Source organism: Schizosaccharomyces cryophilus (genome assembly GCF_000004155.1).
Source record: "Schizosaccharomyces cryophilus OY26 unplaced genomic scaffold supercont4.8, whole genome shotgun sequence".
Classification (NCBI taxonomy): domain Eukaryota; kingdom Fungi; phylum Ascomycota; class Schizosaccharomycetes; order Schizosaccharomycetales; family Schizosaccharomycetaceae; genus Schizosaccharomyces; species Schizosaccharomyces cryophilus.
Genome location: NW_013185631.1, coordinates 1 through 23,712, shown reverse-complemented (window position 1 = coordinate 23,712; position 23,712 = coordinate 1). Strand labels below are relative to the sequence as shown.

The window sequence follows — 23,712 nt, the reverse complement described above, 5'->3', positions numbered from 1 at the left end:
GAATTAATAGAATTTCTTTCAAAAGGATAATGGCTTTGTATAGAGGTTGCATACAATTTTAAGAAGATAAATATGGGTATCCAAATCGGGAAGAACAAATTCAAAATGGAGAAAAAGAAAATCTAATTTAAAGCTTCGTTTTTAGTGACTATCATCACAAGATTTTTTATCCACGAATCGATGTTTTCTTTCATGGAGCATTTTCATGTCTAGCTCATTAGGCATCGTCGAAGGCAAGTCTAGATGAATTGTCAAGCTTTTTTTTGCTGCAAATTTCACAAATTCAAGTATAACAAGATGAATAGAACAAAGCGATAGATACGATAGGCTTCTGCTGATTTTTTAAAAAACAGAATTATATTCAAAATCTCTTTCGTATTATAAATGAGTATTCTTATAAAAAATTCATAACAGCGCGCAAGGCCAAAGCTGAGATTAAAGATCGGCTGCCGTTTTTATTTCTTTTTTTTTTTTTTTTTTTTAATTTTCAACTTTGCAGGATAAAGAAGATCGTAAACAAACAACATTAATAGTTTCGAGCAACGACTTTTTCTGCCACAGCATGTAAAGCCTGTCGGGCAGGTGAATCCGGTATACACTGAATTACTTCGTGGGCTTTTTTTATGTAATCTTTTGCCCATTTAACAGTTGATTGTATGCCGTCTGTACTTTCAACAAGCTCACGTGCTTTTTTCACGTCAGAAGGACAATTAAAGCGATTAATCACCATTGCTCCCAGTTCCGGATATTGCTTCCAGGCAAATAATACAGGAGCAGTTGCGAGCCCTAGGTTTAAATCTGCATTAGCAGCTTTTCCCAAAGTTTCGTCCTTGGAAGTATAATCTAAAACATCGTCCATTAATTGGAACGCAGTACCAACATATCGACCAAAGTCAGAAGCAGCTTGTATAACAGTAGGAGAGCATTGACCTAAGATAGCAGCAGATTGACAGCTTTTCGAGATAAGGCTTGCTGTTTTCAGATACGTTTTTTCGATGTAATAATCAAAATGAAAAGCCTGTGCCTCCAAGGTATTTGTATTGACTGTATTTTTCAGCTGAAGAAACTCACCACGAACTAAGTCAGCAACGACTGTTGCGAATAACTCAGTTACTCTTGGGTTTCGTAATCTAGCCATCGCCGTTGACGCTCTTCCAAGAATGAAATTTCCTGTCAAAACAGATCTTCGGTTTCCAAAAGCTACGTTACTGGAAGGATGTCCTCGACGGACACTGGCATGGTCAATTACATCGTCGTGCAACAGACTGGCAGTATGTATCATTTCCGTGATCTGAGCTAGTCGAAGCTGAGAAGGTAGAACTTGTCCAGTTGAAATATATTCCGGAGCGTCATCTTCCAAAAAGCTTGACCCAACAAGAGATTGGTCAATTCCACTACATAAACTCGTTGCTTTAGACATCAGCAGGACTAATGAAGGTCTCATCTGCTTTCCTTGTGCTACGGTATAGTATCTAGAGCATTTTGAAAGTTCTTCAAATCTTGAGGAAAGTAATTTTCGGATTCCTGGGGATACTTGCTGGAGTTCATTTTCAATGAGTCCGGTAAAATTGGCAGTCTTACTCATCGACCTGGAGAATACTACCAAACCTGGATTTCTCCAAGTCGACTTGAATGATAATTTCAATATACCATTGTGAAGCATTTCATCTCTTTTAAAGAGTGAGTGTGTTTTCAAGGAGGAAAACTCACAGTTTCTTCAAAACTGGTGTGAGCTCCGATACTTCGTTTAGATAATCTTAAATGCACTTGAGTATATTTTAGCGAGTCTGCTACACCTGCTTGTTCGTTCGCTATAGGTATGTAGCAGTTGGACATTTAGGTAGCAATGCTACCACTGGTTTAGAACGAAAACACTGGAGGACCTAAATCTCCACTTAGCAACTACTCTGGAGTCACGAAGAAGCTGGGAGTATGGAAGCGAGTTCTGATCTGGATAGAATATTACCTATAGCTTCTAGAGCATTATTCTGTGAAGGAAACAAAGATTGGACCTTGGCGTATGTTAATTACTGTAAAGTGATAGAGGAGATGAGAAAATCATCAGAAATGCGTAGTCGCCAAGGGCTGGCGCCGTTGAAAGGAGCAGAAGAATGTTCCTGGAATGGTCTTTACGATAATTGTGTTAGTAAGGCCGGAAGGCTTCGCAAACTAATTTTGGAAACTGAAATGGAAAGGCAAAATTTCCAACTAGCACCAAAATTAGCACAGAAGAAATCATCGATTGACTATCAATTCCCTGGCCCAAGTCGCCCGCATACTCCCTTGCAGCATAATATGACTGGTCGAATGATATATAAGCAGCCAAGAGGAGTACAATCAGAGACAAATGTTTCAGCAACTCCTCGTTCGTATATATCACCACATTCTCCGCCTCCTTCATCTGCGGCTTTAACCGCGAGTTCTGCTGTTGGGGATTCTTCTCACTCCAGTCCAGCTTTAAAAAGTATTCGGTCGCCTGGGGCTGCTAAAATGGAAGATCCTTTTGCTTCTTTCAATGCATCAGCTATGAAGTTATCTGATTCTGCTCGAGCAGGTGCTACAAGCACTTCGTTCCCTCTCTCAGGCTCCCCTGAATTTACGAGCGGATCAAATCCATTTATTTCAGGAAAATCTCATCCGTTGCCTAGGCCTCCTCCCACGCAACATACCGTTTCTTCTATCTCTATACCACTAACTAAAGGTAATTCGTCTGCTCAGACCTTCTCCACCACCCAGCCTTCAGCTTCGCCACCAGCTCTCCCAAAGCTTACACCCTATACCCCAACATCATATCCTCTGTCTCCTTTTGATCGACAGGCATTTTTGAAAGGCTCAAAGTCACTTTCGTCCGATACTAATCCGTATATCGTCAGCGGGTCTTCTAATGATGCTCATGACTTTACTCCACCTTCTTCAAGTGATATGAGGTCTTCTACAACATCACCAATTGATCCAAATGATACTCCCTTTGTAAAGCAAACGACCCAAAAGTCGGCTTCGCCTCCAAGTTCCACTTCTCGATTTAATAATCCTCAAAACGATAATCCCTTGAGTGATTTTGAATCTGCTATAATGAGCGAAATTATTTCAAATCACGAGCCTGTTTATTGGTCAGATATTGCTGGATTAGAAGAAGCTAAAAATTCTTTAAAGGAGGCTGTAATCTATCCATTTTTGCGGCCCGAGTTGTTTCAGGGACTGCGTGAACCGGTTCAAGGTATGTTGCTATTCGGACCACCTGGAACTGGTAAGACTATGCTTGCACGCGCTGTTGCTACGGAAGCCAAAGCGACTTTCTTTTCAATCTCTGCTTCTTCTTTGACGTCAAAATATGTATGTAGTTAGTTTAGCGTTCATTTTTTCCTTTTTTTTATTTTTTGTTCTAACCTATATTTAGCTTGGTGAATCTGAAAAGCTTGTCCGTGCTCTTTTTGAAGTTGCAAAGCGCCAGACTTGTAGTGTCATTTTTGTGGATGAAATTGATTCGATTCTTTCCGCACGAAACGATAGTGGAAATGAGCACGAGAGTTCACGAAGGTTGAAGACTGAATTCTTAATTCAGTGGTCTTCTCTCTCCAACGCTGCTCCTGATAAAGCTACAGGAAGCTCTCCTCGTGTTTTGGTACTCGCAGCAACTAACCTTCCATGGTGTATTGATGAGGCAGCACGTCGTCGTTTTGTGAAACGAACCTATATCCCTCTACCTGAACCAGAAACGCGTCATAAGCATCTTTCTCATTTGCTACATAATCAAGTGCACTGTCTTGGGCCTGATGATTTAAATGAACTTGTTAAACTTACAGAAGGTAAATAGTAAAATTAAAATGTTTCATTATTGCTAACGGAAAATTAGGCTATTCAGGATCCGACATAACCGCTTTGGCTAAAGATGCTGCAATGGGTCCTCTACGAAATTTGGGTGAGGCTTTATTAACGACTAGTGCTGAACAGATTCCGCCTATAGATCTGAATCATTTTAAAGCTAGCTTGAAGACAATACGACCTAGTGTTTCCTCAGAAGGTATTTATCGTTATGAAGAATGGAATCAGCAATTTGGTTCTCAACGTTAAAGTCTATTTTTACCACCATTCCAGGCAGAACTTTCACTTAAAGATAAAAATCAAGCATTCCCTATTCCTTTTCTCCTTTGATATTTTGGGTTTGTCCTTTTGATACAAGCTATTTATTTATCTTCCATCATTGAAACTAAGTTTCCTTCTTTTCCTTGCCGATCTTAAAGACATAAAGAACTCTATTTATCCATATACCCTCGTTCTCTGTCGAGTTTCTTCTGCATTCTATCATGTAATATCATACATTTTAAGGGCATTTGATGTTTTCAGTCAGCACCTTTACTTATTTAACTTTTTTTCTTTGAAATCCTTAATTCCTGATATGAAGAAGATTTTTTTCGAAAATAAGAGCGCCCTCCTTGTTGCAAGGTGTCTTTATAAAATAACTTTCATTTATCATCTCTTTATCCTGCATTCTTTTCATGTCAGACTTTTGCCTATAAAATTACTTAATTCACTATGATTTTGGAAATTGAATTAACTGTGCATACGCATTTTAATTATATATCTTATTTTGATCTTCTAGTTTCATAATATATACACTATTTTAGTATAAACATGCTGGTCACGAGTATAGAAGCTGAAACACACTTGCATCGTAACAAAGTTCGATGGTTGTTCAAAGCTCAATCAAGTATGTACACTTTTAAGGCTTTAAAAGGATGTATTCATTATAATTGGAACCTACTTCATCTAATTGAATAATTTTGGTCCTTTTGTTTCTTTATGTACTCGAAGGAAGTTCAGTAATATGTTGTTACCGGTTGTTACCTACCGCAGGTCCACAGGCTCATTGAATGATTCCTTCTACATGGCAGGTAAAAATCAGCTTAGTAGCAGAATTCAAGGAGAGAGGTTGTTTTTGTTTATTTTTTCTTATTGTAGGTGCTCCTTTTTTTATTTAAACGCTGGATTGTGATGGTTCCCAAGATCTTTCAATCTAGCCGCCAGAAGGCATTTAAGAAGAGTGAAACGAGTGAATTACAGAAAGGATTGGTTTCTCAATATGCGAATGAGCGAATTGACGCCGTCAAGAGGACAATAGCTGCTATGACGGTCGGTAAAGACGTCTCCAGCTTGTTTCCTGACGTATTGAAGAATTTAGCAACCCGAGACGTAACATTAAAGAAATTAGTGTATTTATACTTGATTAATTACGCAAAGACTCACCCTGATTTATGTATTCTTGCGGTGAATACATTTGTGAAAGATTCAGAAGAGTATAATCCTACTGTCCGGGCTTTGGCGATTCGAACTATGGGCTGTATACGTGTTACCAAAATCATTGATTATTTAGCATACCCACTACGGAAGGCTTTAAAAGATGATCATCCATATGTTCGCAAAACAGCTGCCGTATGCGTTGTGAAAATGTTTGAATTAGACCCTCAGTATTGTTCTTCCAATGGTTTCATATCCCAGCTTCAGGCGCTGGTTACGGACCCCAATCCAGTTGTCGTTGCTAATGCAGTTCGCTCACTTGCTGAAATCCATGATTTTGAGCCGGAAAAGGGTTACTTTAATCTGGTATATACTATGACCGATCGTTTGATGGTAGCGTTAAGTGAATGCAATGAATGGGGAAGAATAGCAATCCTTTCCGCTCTTTCTCGATTCCGTACTAGCGATGTGAAGGAGGCAGAGTTTATCTGTGAACGTGTCATCCCTCAATTCCAACATGCCAACAGCGGTGTCGTACTGGCTGCTGTGAAAGTAATTATGACTCATATTTCATTATTTTCCGAAGATTTTAAAAACTTCTTATATAAAAAGATGGCTCCTCCTCTCCTTACACTTTTGTCTGCGGATCCAGAAATTCAATACGTTGCATTGCGGAATATTAATTTGATTCTTCAAAAGCAACCGAACATTTTTGAGAAAGGCACTCGCGTATTTTTCTGCAAATATAATGATCCTCTTTATATAAAGCTTGAGAAATTGAAAATTATCACAATGCTCGCATGTGAGGAAAATATAAACGAGACACTTTCTGAACTTCGTACTTATGTTTCAGAAGTAGACTTGGAGTTTGTAAAGCAGACAATTAAGTCTTTGGGTGATGTTGCACTTAAGGTTCCTAGCATAATTAATGACTGCATTGCTGTGTTTTTAGAAATTTTTGAGGTTAATATCAGCTATATGGTGCAAGAAGTTACTGTTGTTATGGAAACGCTTTTACGACAATACCCTAAAAAGATTCGCCTTTTGCTTCCTTATCTTGAAAAGGTGCTAGAGGAACTTGGAGACCCGCGAGCTCGTGCTAGTATGGCTTGGATATTGGGTGAATTTTGTGATTCTGTCCGTGACTCTACTAAGCTTCTTTCTGAAATGGTGTCTACTATCGGTCAGGAAGATTTACAAGTACAGCTTGCTCTGTTAACTGCCACTGTCAAGTTGAATCTTACATTGCGTAATGGCGAACCTGAAGCACTTCTGAGAAAAGTATTTTCTTATTCCACAAATGTATCCAGCAATCAAGATTTGCGGGATCGAGCTTTCATGTACCAGCGATTAATGACTTCTGAAAATATAGATAAAGCTGCTTCCATTGTTTGTTCACAAAAGCCAACTGTCGAGCATAATACCAATTTACCCAAGTTACTATTGGATGGTTTGCTTTCAGAAATGACTACCTTAGCATCTGTCTATCACAGACTGCCAGAGTCATTTATCGGCCAAGGAAAATTTGGAGCAGATGCTATTCAACAACGTGCTGTTGAAGAGTTGAATGTTGAAGAGGAAAACGCTCAGACTTCGATCGAAAAGGGTGCAAATGTCGAGAATTTACTAGACCTTGATTTTGGAGGCCAAGGTACTCCTACTTCCTCTGAAGCTGCACCGTCACCTTCTCTTTCCAATAATGTATTAGATTTATTTATGTCCGTTGATTCTCCTGCACCGAGTAATCAGCTTTCAGCGGCAGGTCATACACGGTCTGCAACGGAAGATCTTCTTGGATTGTAAGAGAGCGTATTTATTTGAAGAGTTGATTGAACACAAATTTTTATTCCGCATATCGCTGTATCTTATATCAATGAGGTAATATCTCCCGACCCATAAAATATGAATTTCGTCTGGTTCTAGGATCATAGTATAGAAAGTATGGTAATTTAATGAATACCTTAACTCATGAAAGGACGCATTATGCCATGATTATCGTTGATAATCTTTTCCTAAGTTTCTTTTAGATTTCTTTTTGGTCTATTTCTACTGTTTTCCAAAATACAAGAGGTTTACACATCTTTTAACAAACGTGAAACATTTCGTGATTTATTTATTACCGTAGTGTAGTGAGTGTCTCTTCACTTACCGCATAAATTAATTTCAGTGAACTGGATAACCTAATTCGCTGCTTTTCATTATTTTGCTACTTTGGGACCAAGAAAAAATACAACAAACTTCTTTCTTTTCAAGGGAGGTGAAGATTTGTCAGTAAACGAACAAATAACTATTTTCATTGTAGAAAGTACCTTAAAGATCGCATAAGTTTTTTGGTGAGTACTTTAAAGCTGCCTAAAACGAAGGCCTGTTTAGTTACGAGAAAACTGTAAATCTTGGATAAACGACAAAAGGATTTTAAATACATTTCGTACATATTTTGTGAAAATCTATCATATTGAAAGTCTCTGGTGTCTCTGTTGAAAAAGAGGAGTAAACACTTCACTATTATATTTGGATCTTTAGTTGTAATAAGTTTTTCAAAATGAGCACTAAATCGTCGAAAGAAGTATTGCAAAAGAAGCTCCATGAGAAGATTGAGAACTTTAGGTCTCAAAGGAAGATTCCCAAAGACACTGACCGAAAAGCATTGATTCAAGCACGTAAGGAAAAAGCCGAAGCAAGGGCACAAGCAAAAAAGAAGGCAAAGGAAGCTGCTAGGCAATCAGAACAAAGGAAAAAAAGTGAACTGCAGGCAGCCTCAGAAGATAAAAACCTAGAAAGCTCCGAACACGCATCTAATTCAGCGAAAGAAACACCGGACATCACTTTTGGAACTCTTCTTCTTGGTGAAGACAAGTTTACCAATGGTCAATTGAAGAAATCTAGCAAACGAAAGGGTCCAACTGATGTTTACGGGGCCATGAAGCATTTAGAAGCGAAAAGGGCACGGATAGAAAAGTATGATGAAGAGAAAAAGAAACAAATTGAAGAAAGTGATACCTGGCATCGTGTTTTGCTCCAAGCAGAGGGCAAAAAATTGCAGGATAACGAGAAGCTTTTGAAGAAAACCATGAAACGGAAAGAAAAGGAAAAGAAAAAGTCTTCGATTGCCTGGAAAGAAAGACATAAGAGTGTACAACAGGGATTGGCCCTTCGACAGAAGAAGCGCCAAGAAAATCTTCAGAAACGTCGAGATAGTAAAAAATCTACTAAGAAATCTGGTAAAAAGTCTGATAAGAAGTCAAAGAAGCCAAAGCCTTCAAAAAAAAAATAAAGTCAATAGATAATATATGGGTATCTGGGTGATTATAGGATTGGATTATGGTTTTTTAATGAGATGCATTTCTACAAAGCTATTGAATAGTATACGCAAAACCATTTTCATGAGCGGGATTATACAGTATTCATTAAATTTGCTCGTAGACTAATTTGCTTGAAAAAAAGTGCAAACCGCATTCGTAATCAAGCGGAAAAAAATATAATAAATCGAATGTACAAATCGATACACAAAAATTGAACGTCAACTTCATTCAAATACTTGCTGCATGGATGTGACGACCTATTAGATAGTGGACGGAGTTTCTGCGACAGCTTGTTCTGTTGCTGGGGGGTTTTCAACAGAATTATCGTTTTGGTTAGTATCTGAAATTGCTTCGGTGTCAGTCATGGTAACTGTGGGTGCTTGATGCGCATGGGAATTCGGGGAGATAGCTGGGGTATTGTTAGAAGGGGACCCTTTCGCTTCCTCTTTTTCTGATTTCTTCGTCGATTTCGAACCCGTAGACGTTCTTCTAGACACCTTTTCCTTTGATTTTGATTTCGGTTCTTTTGTTAGAGGTTTTTGCTCTTTCAATGACTTTTGGGTCTCTTTTTTGGTCTCTTTGTTCGTGACGCTTTTGTTTGATGAAGCGTCTTTCTTAGATCCTGAGATGAAGGATTGTCTAGAAGCTCGCTCATGCATGGATATGGTCTGCAGAGGCTGTTCATCATCATTAGAATCTTCTTCTGTTTTATCTGCAGGTTTTCCATTTGTAACTGGCTGATCATTCATAGAAGGCTGAGGAGTAGCAGGAGTTGGATTAGCGGCATTGGAAGGAGTGCTGGATAACTTCTTTTTCCTTTTTGTTTTCCTAGATCGCTCAACTTTCACCTTGTCGCCCTCGGCCACCAATGGTCCACTGAAAACAAAAAAACCGTCTTTACTGGCAGCGGCCATTTCTTCAATGTATAACTCTGTGTCATCAATGAATGGGTCATGTCGATCATAGTACTCATCTGCGTATCTTCTCTTTCTTCGCTTTTTGGGTGGAGCTGCTGCACCCTCTGCGATCGCACCTTGTTGTTTCTCATTTTCTCCCTCCGACTCCGCTGAATCCGAAAGTTCATTTTTTTTTTACATTACTATTAATGGAAGGCCCATAGATTTTCTCAACTTCCTCAGCGAAATTAATGTGGACGTTTTCTTTTCCTTGTAAAGGAATTTCTAAACACAACACGCGTTGGTCATCGAACGGAAGCATGTTCTTTCGTTTGAAAAAAAATAAAAATAGTTAATAATATTACCAATCTGACTATTAGAAGGAAACTGAATAGAGAAAACTCTGAGAAAGAAAAGTTTCTAGTTGAGTTAAAGGTATTAGCAAAAAAGCCAAGTAGATAGCCAATAAATTTTGTTTCAGTGGACACAAATGAAATCTCAAAGAAACCACCTTTGTTGAGCAATGTTGTTTTCACGTATGAAATCACACGTCTACCTCTGGAGTTGCACAACTTTTAAGTACCAGAAAACTATCCAATATTATAGCTTTTTCTGGACTGAACGCATCAAGCTTATTACAGGTTTGTGAATTCAAAACTTCATAGAGGTGGTTAGCTGTGCAACTTTGAAATTTTCGTATCCGTTTGGAGGTGACAATTGTAGCTTATAGAAACGATAGCAGTCCTCGCAATAATTCGTATTTCCAAATTGCGAATCCTATAAACATTTACTAAAAGTAAAATAAGGTGATTTAGCACGCTACAATAATAAACAGAATGGTTGTTTTCCTAAAGTAGAGATATGATGCTTAAAGGATGAATAGAAAATTAAAGTCGTTGACAGTCTAGAGAAATTATATGCTTTGCTAAAGATAAACGATGGACATAGAATTATAGATTTTACTGGAAGCTTAGAATAGCAGAGTGTGTATTAAGGCACACATGAATTAAAAAACAGCAAAGTGCTTTTTTTTTTACATAGAAAGGTAGCAGTTATGGAAAATTAGCTGATTGACATGTTCATGAACTTTGTATTCAAATGAAGCTGAATAAAAAACCAAAAAGTTGCTTCTGGTGAGGCTCGAACTCACGACCTTCCCCTTTCAACATATGAGAGGGACGCTACCACCAACTGAGCTACAGAAGCTTTGTTGGTTTCCTTCGATTTCAGGAAATAGAGATAGTTTTTGATCTTGTCTTAGCATAAAATATTTTTTTGTTCTTACAAGTATCATAGAAAAAGAAACTTTACCTACGATCGACGAAAAACTCTGGAAGATTGCTTTGCCTTATTGTATCTTATAAGCGATTTGATAGGTTTGAATATATTCTGTAGAAAGTAGATGAGTATCACGAGAATAATACGGAACTGTATGAATACAAGCTTAAAACAAGGAATTTGAATTGGAATGGCTGCCAGGTGTGATTTTTCATTGAATTTTGGTTTACTACACACCGCGTTGACGCAAATGGTTTAGCTCGACCAGCAAGATCTTACAAGTTGGAGGTTTCGTTTGGAGACAGTCAGTCTATCTATAGTTTTTGTTAACCAAGTTTCCTTTTATGAAATGAACGTACATAAATTCGCTGATATTGAGGTAAGACTACAAAATAATATATTCTATAGCATTATAGTTTGCTCTTAATATTCGATGATATAAAACCTTTCTCGGACAACAGTAAACAAATATCGTATACAGACTATACGATGATAGAAAACAATATGAAAAAAAAGACTAGTTTTGTTTCCGGTTGCACTCTTGTATTACTTTTATGGATTGAACTACATGTGGATTTGAACTATAGATTTGCAAGCCAGCCAACTGGTTTGATCAGTCAACCTAGAAACTTGATTTCTTTGCTCCTATACGACAATTAGTAAGGTGAAACAGAAATGATTAAGAAGAAATAGAGTCCCGTGTTTAAAGGAACGGTTTAGCAATGAATTTCATCCTTCCTTCGTCAAGTGCATTATAGCAAAAGAGGGAGGTCAACGATTTTTTTCATGGGTTTTCAAAATGGAAAGGACCGCTTTGAGTGTATTTGTTCCAAATGCTGTCTACTCATCCCAGCAGATTTTCATCGTTGAATGTACCGCGAAAAGTATCCAACCCTCAAAACGAATTGGTACTTCAAACAATCGATATTACAACGTTTACTAGACACAAGATACTTGATGACCAATATATACTCAATTTAGTATATTTGATAATTAATATGCTTTTAAATAGTAACAATAGTAATAACAAGCATAATAATATAATTTTTACATATTCTGCATGGTATTTTATGTAAGCATATATACAAGCATATGCTGTTATTAAGCCTAAGCTGCTTATCGAGAATAAGCTCATGTGAATTTACCTAGTGCCAAACACGGTTTGGTGAATTGAAGGTCATAGACATAAAGATTGTCAATAAGAAGAATTAAAATAAGTTATTCACACATTCAATGATACATGGATAGACGAAGGTGGAGGCCTTCGGCGCCGGTAGTTATCTTACTATTGCTTTTCATTTTTTTTGCTCCGGTACGTCGTATTCCTTCTCGAAATGGGGATTCAACAGAGAAAAGTCTTCAAGCCGAAAGGAATTGGTATTCGAAGATTCAGAACTCAACGTTTCTTGACGCTCCTGAAATAGTGCGACAATCTACAACATTTCCCAAAGAGGTGCTGTCGAAAAGAAACGCAATATACAAGTCTTCCGCTGGTCCTGGTGATAGCCATTCAAACCATACATCTGTCGTGATAGGAAATTGGAAAAAAGTCTCTTTTGATTCTTTTGGCAAGGTTTCTCCCAATGTAACATGGCATCGAACATTACAAAATATCGTAAACTCCGAAAAAGGAGGGTTCTCAGCTAATGTATACGAATATCCCGCACAGAACTCAAATGACTTCACGTTTGTTATGAATATGGAGAATTCCAATGGCACTTCACTATATCAGTTAGTATTTTATGGCGATCGTATTGATAAGGCTCATGCATTGTTGGGAGCTACCGAGGTTTCGCCGGAATTTCCAGGTGTAGATGGTATTCCATGGCTTTTCCATGAGCCAGCCGATAAGTCTGATTTGCCGTTTGATGGCCAAGAGTATTTTGAAGTTTTAAAAAACAAGTCCCTTGGAAGAATTGACGATAGGATTGATCAAATCTCACGGGGAGGTTGGTCTCCTTTGTTATACGGGGAGGAAAGTGTTTCCTGTCGGGCTTACTTTTACGGATTCAATAAGAACACTGGACTGAGCAGAAAAACTCTTGCCGCTATAGAAGATGAATATTACCATCCACAAGGAGTATCTATAAAAAAGATGCCCGACGTGCTATTGTCTGGCTTAATCTATTCCCCAGACTGCAACGTCGCCTTTACTTTTTCTAATTACAAGGGCCCCCGCAATTTTGTCTTTGATGCTGGTTTAGTTCGATTTGCTTCTTTCTATATCATCATAATCTTTTATCAGATCTTTTTGTTGTTGCGACAGATGCGCTTAAATTCACCTTCTTATGTTCAACGCCTTTCATTCATTACCATTGCTATTCAGGCTTGTCTCGACGCTTTCATAGCAATTTTTTTTCTAAGCATAAATGTTGTTATCGAAAGGGGCTATTTACCTTTTGTTTCCGTCGCTTTTCTTTCACTAATTCCATCGGTAATGTTTACCATGCGGTATTTGGCTTTGATTTTGCGTGTTCAAAATTCTAATTCTCCTCCACCGCCGCCGCTTCCCCCTACTCCGAACAACAATGAATCCACGATTGAAGGTGAAGGTGAACATGGTAATGCCAACACAACCAACGTGGAGAATGTGCAACCAGAAGCAGGTATGACTCAGCATGAACGTGATCAGCGAGATTGGTCAGCTGTTTGTCTTCGATTTTATTTTGTAATACTTGTTGTCTGTATTGTGTCCTTGTATTCCGCTTTTTGGCCTGTCACTTATCGATTCTATTTCATTTCTATTCTTTTGTTTACCTGTTATTCTTTTTGGGTTCCCCAAATTATTCAGAATGTCAAGCAAGGTACATCGCGAAGTTTTTCTTGGATATATATTATCGGGCTAAGCATATCCCGTATGTATATGCCTACGTTTATATTCATTTATTCTGAAACCACTTTGAAATTTCCTCCCAAATATACGTTTGCCGTTGCTTTAGGTTTGTGGATGTGTCTCCAGGTTTTTATTTTATTTGCGCAGGATACTTTGGGACCCAGGTTTTTTCTACCAAAGAGGGTAAGATTTCATTTTTTTATACTTTTTCACTAACTTATGCTTTTAGTTGTTTCCTTCTAGTTCGACTTACGATTATCACCCGATTATTCAAGCAGGAGATTTAGAAGCTTTAATGCATGATGCCAACGTATGCCCTATTTGTATGCAAACAATAGAACTTGTTTCTAGTGGCTCCACTTTAAACCCAGCTTCAAGGATTGTTAGAAGGAACTACATGCTTACACCATGTCATCATCTGTATCATAGGCAGTGCTTGTTACAATGGATGGAAACCAGAAGTATATGCCCTGTTTGTCGATGCCATCTTCCTCCTGTATAAATTATTCTTGTCATGAACTTCTTACTAAAAAAAATTTATCACCAAATACTCCCGTTAATTTCATGAGAGAAAAAAAATAAAGAAAAGAAAAGAAAAGAAAAGACCTGCATTTCTGACTATGGTAATTATTAATGAATGATATTCATGATGCAATTCAAATCGATGTTCCTTATATCATGTAAATATATACTTATGTATGTCAAAACGGAAGTATGACAACTAACTGCTTTCAGAAGAAAGCCATGTTGATAGAATACGTCCTCCATCAACTCCTAAATATTGAAGCTTTTCATTGGTGAAACCAAGATTTTTCAAAAGTCGCATATTCAACCCTCCGGATAAATGGGAAGCAGACCGTCCCTTAGAAGACAGAAGCAGGTTAAATGCATTCAAGCGTAAACGATCAAACCTTGCCATCGCACGAATATAAGGGGCAACTTCTGTAATAAGTATGTCATTCGTACGATCTATACTATTAGGAGGAAAGAAAATGGATGAGTGAGATTCGGAAAGGGAAAAGAAAGAAAGAGCATTGTAGACCTCATCAGGATCCGTTCTAACAAAGTTAGTAAATTTTTTCATCTTAATGTAACCATACTTATAAGATACTTTTGAGGCTAAGACAGCTAAATAAAGGGGAACTCTTTTTAATGGAGTCGGTAATATTGTAATAATAGGTGAATCTTTTTTTTCATACAGACCAAGCACAAAATTAAACAGTGGGTATTTCAATTGAACCTCATGCGGTTCTGGTGATGCGTTGGATTTAAAAGGATCGGTGATAATAGGGAATCCCATTAGGTGGTCAGAGCAACTCAATTTCACCTTGTCTCGGGCATCTTGGTCAATGTCATTAAATGAAACACTGTCATACAATAAATCATATGTTTCATAGATAGAGCTTTGATTAGAAAAGCAAGCATCTATATGCGATAAAGAATCGGTGTATTCATATGACTGGTTCAGTTGGTCCAGGAAAGACTCGTGGTTATTTGAAGAGCGTGGAGGCTTCCTCCAATTGACGGTGTTAGGAAGAAATAGGATTCCTAAATCTCCATTTTGCTCATCACTGTAAGTTTGAAGAAGGCTTTCTTCAGATTGTATCCTGTCGTTAAAGATGTTTATACCATCATTAAATGCAGACACGGAGGCTTCCACGGTTGGTATATCTTGGGGTTTGACATCATTACCACTTCCTAAAGGATTCATTGTTTCTGTAAGGCACCAAAAATTAAGTTGCATTAACATAGTCCGTAAATCCGGTCCCATTTTCTGAATTAGTGATTCAACAACGCTTCTTGAGACAATGGCTCTTTCGGAAAATAATATGGAAGAAAGATAATCCGTCAGTGCAGCCAAAGGCAACTGTTGAAACTCAACTATATGATCTTCTTGTAAAAATGACGACGGAAGGAAATCAGTTTGATTGCAAGTCATAGCAACTGGTCTTTTGGATTTTTCAATGAGTGCAGTAACAGCTTGCCAAAAACCACGATCCTCTTGAAATATTATATCAACTTCTTCTAATAGGATAAGTGTATTGGTTGATTCTTTCTCTTTAGATCCTCCTACTACATGACTTTGAGTGAGCTCTCCAATCCGTTCTAAAAGTTCCCGACCAGAGCGTCGCATCCCGGGATGAATTTCTACTATTCTGAAGTTTAATTCATGACAAATGGCATATATAGAAGCAGTTTTGCCAATTCCATTAGGACCAACAACTACCATCCAATTAGGACATTGTGAAACAGTTCTTTTTGACTTTTTGCGAGAATTCGCGATATAATTATCTTCATCATCGGTAATTATATCAGGCTCATATTCACTTTCGGATAAGGAATCATTTGAAGATTTTTCTGACGTACGAGATTGACTGGTAGAAGAACGAGAAATAACAGAAGACTTTTCGGGGGTATGGGAAGGGGCAGCTGGTTTGGAGAGTTTGCATGAGCGCAACCAATCCTCAATTTTTGAAATACAATCTGAGGATGCACAAGAATCCAGTGACTTTTTAGGTGAGTATTTCATAGTCCATAACGTGTTACTCAAATTATAGTCATTATTAACTAATTCTTTGGAGTTGATGTGTGAAAGCACGTTTTCCACAAAAGGAAGAGGAGTGAACCCCAAAGATTCCGAAGCAAAACAGTGTAGTTTCTCCATAGTGGTCTGGATTATTTCAGGCTTTGGTGGTTCAATAATGGTAGAGTCTATGTCTTTCAAAGCACTGGAAAAGATATCTGAGTAAGAAGGCAATGTCAGCAAAGCAGAACCGTTTGAATCTGATCTCTTCGAAAAAGGTAATTTTGTATCACTGACGTGCACAGGGGGATAAAATTCGGTTTGATTATCAGGACCAGGCCAAAGAGGGTCTTTTAATTTAGTTACTTTCCCAGATTCAAGGTAGCTTTTCAGAAACTTAGCTTCATCTTCTACATCATCCGTATGCTTTCGTTTCGCAGAAGACGTAAAAAAGGGATGATAAGTGACATTTTGTGAAGAATTTGATGCTGAACTGTTTGTCGAAAATGAAAAGGGGTGCACGGGTTGCAGTTTGGTTGAAGATGGTCTGCCCAATGCCAAGTCACCATTCTTAGTACTATTCATTAAAGAATCTTCATCGATGATAGATCCTTCGCTATCAGCAAGCACCGAGGTCTCCACATTTGAGTTAGACTGTAGTATTTCTTGGATTTTATGCCCTAGTGTAGCTGAAACTTTTAGTTTTACAAGAAAACAAGGATCATTGTGTGTGGAGAAAATAGATTCCTCTTCATCAGCCAAAGGAGAATCTTTATCCAAGAAGCGTCTCATGTAGTTTTGTTCTTTGTGCAACGACTTCGTCCGGCGAGGTCTACGAGCACCAAGAGAATGAGAGCGAGTTAGTTCTTTTTCATTTGGGGATGTAGATGTCTGTGGCATTGTTTTATGGCGCACAACAGCGTGCGCTTCCTCAGACGAGGACACATGCTGAGAATCTGAATTGGTAGCTTTTTGCGAATTTGCAGACAAATAGCCTACAATTTGCATAAGGATATAAATATTACCGCATAAGTACTACTAAAACTGTTTTGAAAATATCCTAAGAGATGGAACAACCTGAGTTTGAGAGGAATCTCCAAGATTGGAAGAAGGTATATGTTCCAAGACATTCACAGCATAGGGAATATCGACGATAGAAAATGTGCGTAGTAACTAAAGCTTATTTGAATATTTCTTTTAAATTTTATTCAAAAGAAATATTTCGAGAAGTGAGAGTATCTCATGTCAAACAATGTTTCCATCCAATACGATAAAATATCAGTTTGATTAGAATAGTTTTCACGATTACTTTATTATTTGAAAATATAAAAGCTACCAAGTCGTGAATGATTCCGTAGGTGTGCATGTTTACCATCCTTGATTCAGAAAGAATCATTAGCTAAAAAGTCCTTTAGAAGCCTCCGTAGGTTGATCATGTTATATAACAATTCTTTTTTTCTCATCTTTTACTATGTACTTTTTGTATTACCAACTATGCTCAATTATGCCTACCAAACGCTTGTTTACATGAGTTGATTGTTTACAGAATTGGTTGTCAAGGGTCCCTTGGGAGTTTAAGCATTACAACTTCTCTAAATATACGCAGAAAAAGTAATTGATATGCGTTTTATGGCCATAGTTAGCAATTTTAAAACACAAATCTGATTATTTCTAGGATATCATATTATAGAGTAAATAGCAGAGTCGTAAATTCAGCCAGAAAACCATCATGTATTTTAGAGCTTGTATTCCTTGCTTTAAAAAGCTGAAAAAAATCAAGGAATGATTGCGTCGAAAGAAGCAGCTAGTCGACGAATAAAGGCATGTTTACGGACACATACCTTTGAGGGATAGAGTCACCATCAAATATCATATAGTTATAGTTCTATAAAAAGGTGAAATTGAGCCTTCCACCTCTTGATAAAGCTCATACTGTGAACTTTACCAAAACATAAAACGCCCATCCGCCGACGTGTCCATTCGCAATGAACGGTGTCACACAAACACTCGGTAGAGAGTATGAAGAAAGGATTCAGCTTCGTAAATATTATGGATTCAAAGCTTGGTCATCCACTTTCGTCTACCTGTTTCTATGAATGAACGAAACTCCTGGAACCATAAACAATAAAAACCTTGCTCATGGATGATTCAATTAAAGACCCTCTTTGTCAATTTTCTTTCGATATTACTCTCCTCCCTTTTATTTTATCTTCTTACGAAACGCTCAAATGATCGATTTCATCGTGTTTTTGCTTTTGTTTACTAAATAGTGACTCTGCTAAAGCTCACTATAAGTATGGGGTAGAAGTGCGAAATGTAAACTAACCATGAGCAGAACCCGTAAAAGTGTAAATAAATAGGAATGGAAGAATTTATTCCGTTTGACGAAATTGTGCAACAGTATGATCCAAATAATGCAGGAAAAGTAAGATCAGCCTGACTCAAATCTAGGTTCTTACATGTGTAGGTTTTGATTCGTAGTTTCTTAGAAATCGTCGATGATATTGAGGCCCTACGCCAACCTTCCTCCTATCCTTTATTAGATGCTGAGCAAAGGCAGTCTGCAGAGGATTTCATTAAGGACAATGAAGGAATTGTGGTTTCGACAATCGAGATTAAAAACCTGTTTTATGAATTAACAGGCCAAGAGCCAGATCGAATTCCTATAAGCAAAACGATTCTTAGAAATAGGGCAAGGAGCCGGTCTCATGTGGGTTCCAATCCGTATACCAAGTACTCAGAGAGAAAGCGATTCAAGGAGAATGATTTTAGCTTCCAGACACCGCAAAAGGCAGCCCCATTGGGTCAGTCGACTCCTTTTACAGAAATCACAAACGCAAAGGATGTTAAAAATAATATCTTCGGGGCGAGACGAAGAAACGGGAATCAAGAGGAGACACTAGCTCAACTATATGAACGAGTCCAATTCCAATCAGATCAATTACGGGCTAAGGAAATTGAAAATCAGGATTTAAAAGAACAAAACGAAAAGTTTTCTGAAGAGTTGACAGCTTCAGAGGAAGCCTGTAAATCGTGCTACACGCAAGCGAAAACTTGGGAAAAAAAGTTTCGTGAGACCCTCCGAGAGTCAAAAGAGTTTTCTAAACAATTAGAGAGCATACATCAGGAATATGAGGTGCAAACAGCCCACATCGCTAGGCTCGAGCAAATCATTGAGGCAGTCGAGAATGAACGAATGACAGTATGTTTATAATTAAACCACAACTTATTTCATTTCTAACCTACTAGGAATCCGATCATCTGCAAAAGACGTTGGACTCAAAAGCGAACCTTGCTTTATTAGAAAGGAATCAACAACTTGAATACCAAATAAAGATATTAAGAGAAGAAATAAGTCAAATTCGGTCTCGAAAAGCTTCCTCTAATCTTTCTTTGTCGCCGCTTTCTATGAGCCCGGTCTGTTTTCCTTTTCGTTTACCATCTTTACCCGTGTCTCAAAAAACACAAGCGGATCCTCAACTCACGGCGAGTCTTTCCCTTTTGGCTTCCGAACTTGAGAGCCAAAAATTATTGCTACAAAAGTTTAATAGAATTAAGGAAAAGCCTTTACAGGTTTCTGAAGTGTGGAGTAATGTGCGAAAACGATTGCCAAACAAAATTATCCGTCATCGCTTTTTACGGCTTACCCTCATTTCTTTGTTGATGATAGTGTTCTTTCATGCTGTATATTTTTTCTTCTTTCGAGTTGGTACTATTCAACAATGGCCTTTTGTCTATTGGCTTTCTTCGTTTGCTCCTGACAATCGTTGGTCTCCCACATAAAAACCGTTCTTTCTGTATATTTATGATTTTCTTTTTCCCCCTTGATTCCGCTAAACTTTTTTGTTAAGCGCAGTTGAAGTCTCTTCGGAATCAAGTTCATATATGGATTTTGCTTTGTGTATAATAGTCACATTTTATTTAATTCTTAATATGTTGTTTTAAGAAAATTTTGGTACTCTTATGTCTTTCTATGAATCTGAACTGCTAAATGCAAGGTGTAATCTAGACTTATTTAGACTACTACGAATTCTAGAATTGATCCTTGATGAAAAGGCATTCCCTCCTCATGATGAACATCTTTTTTATTTTATGTCGAAGTGTCTAAAAGTAACTGACATATCAAAAGTTAAACATGAAACAGAAGGTCATGAAATTTGTTTACTTATGCAGTTAGCTAGAGTTCACAATTTGGGCGTATACCGCAATGCACCCCAATATCTTAAATATTCAACCTATTCAACATGCACGTAAACAGAACCAAATTTATGTAGTTTTCGACGCGTAAAACAAAAACGCTTTGTTGTTGTTGAATTTATTATTTAATTAAGTCGCTATAACATAATTTTAGGTCGTTTTAGCTTAAAATATTTTGGACAAGGTTGAACAGATTTATCGCAAGTTAAAAATCATGACTGAGAGAGGCGGATTGTTTTCGAACGTTATAGGAGATGTCGTAGAACGACCAAAAACTTCAGGGCCTAATGAATTAAAGTCGAAACAGCGTCATCCTGGTGGTTTTCCTAGTATTCCAAAAGTGTTGCCTAAACGCCATACGAATTCTATGAGCACTTTTAAAGAGAGACAGACGCGAAATAAAAAAGCAAGTCCAAAAGAAGAAGAAAGAGGGTACTCTGACGCTCAAGGGATTGATGATGAAAACCGTGTTCGATTGGATCGAATGGACGAAATGGAAATTTTAGAAGCACAGAGTGAAGTACGATCTACGATCCGAGAAGATTTATTAGACATGTTATTAAATAGGTATAAAAAGAAGGTGGAGAAGGAAGCTTCTTTACAATCTAGCTCCTCTAACCTAACGGGTCAAAGTACGGATACTTATGTACCTTCTCGTTTTCGATCAACAAACTTGGATCACTCAAATTCCAATTTAGAAAGTGTACTTTCATCGGATGTTGTTGAAAGCTCTTCTTCAAGCAATGCTTCTCCGTCAAATGGTGAGAAAGTTGGAAAGTTAAAGACAGGAAAGAATGTTACCTTTGGAAATGCTCCAATTAAGCGTGAACGTAACAAATCTGCATCGCTTTTAGAAAAACAGATTCAGTCTAACTTAGAAAAAAAGACTAATGAAACAAATATGAAATCAGGCGAGGAGGTTGGCTCCAGCAATGCTCCTTTAGAACCAGGGCTAAACGTTCATCTTCCAGAGAAGCGAGTCGAACTGGATCCTAATGACTCTGATTTTTATGAGCAGTTACACGAAAAATATTTCCCCAACCTGCCTGTAGATGAAAAACAAATGCAATGGTTAAAAGACCCGAGTGAGGAAGAAAATACATACAATCCCGAGGCAGAGGGTGTCCATGCACATCAAATCCGCTTTGGTTTTCGCGGAGAAATTATTCCTCCTGGTAAAAGTCACAAAGTCCCCGTTACAGAAGGCCTTCATCATCATGGAGATGCTCCTTCAAGTGCTGGATATACGTTGGTAGAATTAGCCCATTTGTTGCGATCACAGTTCCCGACACAGCGCTGCATCGCTATTCAAACTGTAGGCCGTATCTTGTATCGACTGAATTCAGGAGAGTTTGGCGATATTGTTTCACCTGAATTACACACTTTGGTTGAGGACACAAATATACTTGATCTTTTAATAGCAGCATCTGGTGAGAATGTACGCCATATGACGGTTCGCTCGTTAGCCATTGAGGCTTTATGGTTAACCTCGCAGAGTCAGCATGGGTCAACAAGACAAGCCCTGTAATTCTGGATAATTTTGGTCAACGGAGAGGAATATGCGAGATTCTGGATGTTTTGCTTTTCTTACTGCTTATGTTTTTGAGTAATGATTTTTAAAGGGACGGAATTTTTAAAAGATTGTAATATTTAATTGATTCAATTTTTGTTGTTTTATCTAAGGACGAAGTATTAATCTAATCTGGTTCAAAACATGTCCTATTGTTCAGACAAATCATTTTATGCGAGTAAATGAATCGTGCGGCCTTGAAAACAAAGGCTTAAATTTTTTTATTTTGAATCCTAAAACATTAGAGAAAAAGGGTGAGGCAGAAGGGCTTTCAAAACTTCATAAAACCGTTGCGTTGAACTCAATTGCTCTGAAACAATCGCTTAAACCAAGGAATTTTTACCTCTTTACGACGGACCTGTTTGAGGTTTTCATAGTAGTTGGGGTTGAATTGAGGCTTCAATACATTCTGTTCGGGCGTAAACTACAATTCCGCGTTAGTTACTTCTTGTCCGTCAAATCCCTTCAAACAAAGCTTGTCTATGATGTACCTCATTCCAATATGTGTTTTCCAATAACTTCTCCGCAGCGTTCAATTGGGTTTTCCTTTCTTCTGGAGAAAGTTTTTCAAGCTTGGTGCGAAATGGGGTATCCAAAGTTTTAGGAAAAGAAAGCCATGGGCGCAACTCGTCCTTTGGCCAAAGAGAGACAATCCGCGTTAAACGACTACTCATTCTTACAAACTGATTTCTTTACGGAAACTGCTTTTTAATCCAACTTACTTTGCTCGCACATGTGGAACCTGTCTGTTGGACCAATAGTTCTTTTTTGATTTAAGCATTCTTACGATAGATCACCTTAACCTCTTTAGCGACCGTTAACACGTCCGTCAAACTTCACTAAAAACGATGAATGTAAATAGAGAAAAAATAATAGGGATTCTCGAATCACTCAATTTTTGTTCACGCTTTTATATGCAACTTGAATAGATGTTCTTGTCTATATGATTCCGATAATTCATTTTACGCCAGGAATTGTGCTACTAAAGAGCGAGACTGCTTGTGTCATATCAAAGCCAATTGGTTTGCATAGAAAACATAAACGCAAGAAATCTATTTACCAGTGCATAATTTCCTTACTACCTGTTATATATTTATTGAATTCAGATAGTTTCAACAAGCGGCGATGCCCGAGTGGTCTAAGGGGGCAGATTTAAGAGGCTTTGCGCCTTGAACCCTGCTGTTGTAAAACGCGTGAGTTCGAACCTCACTCGCCGCAAAATTTCTTTTATCATTTTTATAGCACTAACTCGGTAAATTACACTATACCAAGGTAAGGTAGGAAGTATATAATAGGTTGAGTCTCCTTTCTTTAACTACTCGGTAAAGCTACTGTCTATTAGTCTCATTAAGAAATTGTCATAATTGGGTCCCTCGTTAGCATTCATAATATAACAATTCGTTATAAGAATGGAATATTAGCTAATATCAGTTAATATTCATAAGCTTAAAGAATTGTGCTTGATAATAAGTAAACAAAAATTTGAAAATGCAAATTTCTCTTTGATTGCAGAAACTCCGATTAAAATTTACAATTCGTGATTATTGCTATTAATTAGAGAAGCCAGTCACGATGGCAAATATACAGAATAATATATATATGTGTGTCGACAGTCGAAATCTTTAGATCGGAAGATTTGACTGATCAGGCTAAATAAGATTGACACTTAGTCGTTTTCATTTAGTTAATCAGATCCCTGGACATATTACTATTACTCTACGTAGTACTAACACGTCCAATTCCAATAGACAATTTTGTAATTGTACTTATTACTTCCACTCGATTTACATTCTCATAACGTGTGAGATTTCTCCCGTGACAAATTATCTTCCGATCTCGTAGAGTGGAAATTATTGCAATAAACTTGCAAAAGATAT

At 37.7% G+C, this 23,712-nt stretch overlaps 10 protein-coding genes and 2 non-coding genes across 12 annotated transcripts; 7 read left to right on the top strand and 5 right to left on the bottom strand.

Moving 5' to 3' along the window:
• Positions 1-526: 526 nt before the first annotated feature.
• Positions 527-2,164, bottom strand: SPOG_01333 (decaprenyl diphosphate synthase subunit Dps1; the record flags this gene model as incomplete). The annotated part of the gene is made up of 2 exons (XM_013170021.1): positions 1,651-2,164; positions 527-1,627 (listed from the first exon to the last, which is right to left on the bottom strand). Exons 1-2 carry the CDS (start codon positions 1,666-1,668, stop codon positions 527-529), a joined length of 1,119 nt encoding a protein of 372 aa, XP_013025475.1. The 5' UTR covers positions 1,669-2,164.
• SPOG_01332 (uncharacterized protein) lies at positions 1,906-4,632 on the top strand. The gene is made up of 3 exons (XM_013170020.1): positions 1,906-3,333; positions 3,398-3,806; positions 3,854-4,632. The coding sequence occupies exons 1-3, from the start codon at positions 1,933-1,935 to the stop codon at positions 4,069-4,071; spliced, it is 2,028 nt and encodes a 675-aa protein (XP_013025474.1). The 5' UTR covers positions 1,906-1,932; the 3' UTR covers positions 4,072-4,632.
• Positions 4,633-4,871: 239 nt separating this feature from the next.
• SPOG_01331 (AP-1 adaptor complex subunit beta subunit Apl2) lies at positions 4,872-7,038 on the top strand (the record flags this gene model as incomplete). The annotated part of the gene is made up of 2 exons (XM_013170019.1): positions 4,872-4,892; positions 4,960-7,038. 2 exons carry the CDS (start codon positions 4,872-4,874, stop codon positions 7,036-7,038), a joined length of 2,100 nt encoding a protein of 699 aa, XP_013025473.1.
• A 373-nt stretch (positions 7,039-7,411) lies between these two features.
• On the top strand, positions 7,412-8,626 carry SPOG_01330 (ribosome biogenesis protein Rrp14-C). The gene has a single exon (XM_013170018.1). It carries the CDS (start codon positions 7,778-7,780, stop codon positions 8,507-8,509), a length of 732 nt encoding a protein of 243 aa, XP_013025472.1. The 5' UTR covers positions 7,412-7,777; the 3' UTR covers positions 8,510-8,626.
• A 171-nt stretch (positions 8,627-8,797) lies between these two features.
• SPOG_01329 (histone promoter control protein Hpc2) lies at positions 8,798-9,755 on the bottom strand (the record flags this gene model as incomplete). The annotated part of the gene is made up of 2 exons (XM_013170017.1): positions 8,798-9,532; positions 9,633-9,755. The coding sequence occupies 2 exons, from the start codon at positions 9,753-9,755 to the stop codon at positions 8,798-8,800; spliced, it is 858 nt and encodes a 285-aa protein (XP_013025471.1).
• An 803-nt stretch (positions 9,756-10,558) lies between these two features.
• SPOG_16371 lies at positions 10,559-10,639 on the bottom strand. The gene has a single exon. It is a non-coding gene; the product is annotated as a tRNA-Met (tRNA).
• A 1,222-nt stretch (positions 10,640-11,861) lies between these two features.
• Positions 11,862-14,725, top strand: SPOG_01328 (ubiquitin-protein ligase E3). The gene is made up of 2 exons (XM_013170016.1): positions 11,862-13,727; positions 13,774-14,725. Exons 1-2 carry the CDS (start codon positions 11,952-11,954, stop codon positions 14,044-14,046), a joined length of 2,049 nt encoding a protein of 682 aa, XP_013025470.1. The 5' UTR covers positions 11,862-11,951; the 3' UTR covers positions 14,047-14,725.
• SPOG_01327 (DNA replication factor C complex subunit Elg1) lies at positions 14,061-17,274 on the bottom strand. The gene is made up of 2 exons (XM_013170015.1): positions 14,645-17,274; positions 14,061-14,602 (listed from the first exon to the last, which is right to left on the bottom strand). Exons 1-2 carry the CDS (start codon positions 17,074-17,076, stop codon positions 14,266-14,268), a joined length of 2,769 nt encoding a protein of 922 aa, XP_013025469.1. The 5' UTR covers positions 17,077-17,274; the 3' UTR covers positions 14,061-14,265.
• A 1,127-nt stretch (positions 17,275-18,401) lies between these two features.
• On the top strand, positions 18,402-20,138 carry SPOG_01326 (spindle pole body protein Kms2). Its single transcript, XM_013170014.1, has 3 exons — positions 18,402-18,493; positions 18,536-19,270; positions 19,318-20,138. Exons 1-3 carry the CDS (start codon positions 18,431-18,433, stop codon positions 19,849-19,851), a joined length of 1,332 nt encoding a protein of 443 aa, XP_013025468.1. The 5' UTR covers positions 18,402-18,430; the 3' UTR covers positions 19,852-20,138.
• A 193-nt stretch (positions 20,139-20,331) lies between these two features.
• Positions 20,332-21,965, top strand: SPOG_01325 (RNA polymerase II associated protein). Its single transcript, XM_013170013.1, has one exon. It carries the CDS (start codon positions 20,480-20,482, stop codon positions 21,791-21,793), a length of 1,314 nt encoding a protein of 437 aa, XP_013025467.1. The 5' UTR covers positions 20,332-20,479; the 3' UTR covers positions 21,794-21,965.
• Positions 21,891-22,573, bottom strand: SPOG_01324 (uncharacterized protein). Its single transcript, XM_013170012.1, has 2 exons — positions 22,327-22,573; positions 21,891-22,259 (listed from the first exon to the last, which is right to left on the bottom strand). Exons 1-2 carry the CDS (start codon positions 22,507-22,509, stop codon positions 22,137-22,139), a joined length of 306 nt encoding a protein of 101 aa, XP_013025466.1. The 5' UTR covers positions 22,510-22,573; the 3' UTR covers positions 21,891-22,136.
• Positions 22,574-22,954: 381 nt separating this feature from the next.
• On the top strand, positions 22,955-23,053 carry SPOG_16370. The gene has a single exon. It is a non-coding gene; the product is annotated as a tRNA-Leu (tRNA).
• The last annotated feature ends 659 nt before the right edge of the window (positions 23,054-23,712 follow it).

Bases quoted from the DNA above. Each gene is read 5' to 3' on its own strand.
- SPOG_01332 (XM_013170020.1), top strand. From the start codon at position 1,933: ATGGAAGCGAGTTCTGATCTGGATAGAATATTACCTATAGCTTCTAGA. The intron at 3,334-3,397 runs GTATGTAGTTAG...ACCTATATTTAG, and splicing joins CTTCTTTGACGTCAAAATAT to CTTGGTGAATCTGAAAAGCT. The intron at 3,807-3,853 runs GTAAATAGTAAA...ACGGAAAATTAG, and splicing joins ACTTGTTAAACTTACAGAAG to GCTATTCAGGATCCGACATA.
- SPOG_01330 (XM_013170018.1), top strand. From the start codon at position 7,778: ATGAGCACTAAATCGTCGAAAGAAGTATTGCAAAAGAAGCTCCATGAG.
- SPOG_01328 (XM_013170016.1), top strand. From the start codon at position 11,952: ATGGATAGACGAAGGTGGAGGCCTTCGGCGCCGGTAGTTATCTTACTA. The intron at 13,728-13,773 runs GTAAGATTTCAT...TTATGCTTTTAG, and splicing joins GGTTTTTTCTACCAAAGAGG to TTGTTTCCTTCTAGTTCGAC.
- SPOG_01327 (XM_013170015.1), bottom strand. From the start codon at position 17,076: ATGCAAATTGTAGGCTATTTGTCTGCAAATTCGCAAAAAGCTACCAAT. The intron at 14,603-14,644 runs GTATGGTTACAT...TAACTTTGTTAG, and splicing joins GCCTCAAAAGTATCTTATAA to AACGGATCCTGATGAGGTCT.
- SPOG_01326 (XM_013170014.1), top strand. From the start codon at position 18,431: ATGGAAGAATTTATTCCGTTTGACGAAATTGTGCAACAGTATGATCCA. The intron at 18,494-18,535 runs GTAAGATCAGCC...TTACATGTGTAG, and splicing joins ATCCAAATAATGCAGGAAAA to GTTTTGATTCGTAGTTTCTT. The intron at 19,271-19,317 runs GTATGTTTATAA...CTAACCTACTAG, and splicing joins TCGAGAATGAACGAATGACA to GAATCCGATCATCTGCAAAA.
- SPOG_01325 (XM_013170013.1), top strand. From the start codon at position 20,480: ATGACTGAGAGAGGCGGATTGTTTTCGAACGTTATAGGAGATGTCGTA.
- SPOG_01324 (XM_013170012.1), bottom strand. From the start codon at position 22,509: ATGAGTAGTCGTTTAACGCGGATTGTCTCTCTTTGGCCAAAGGACGAG. The intron at 22,260-22,326 runs GTACATCATAGA...GCGGAATTGTAG, and splicing joins AAAACACATATTGGAATGAG to TTTACGCCCGAACAGAATGT.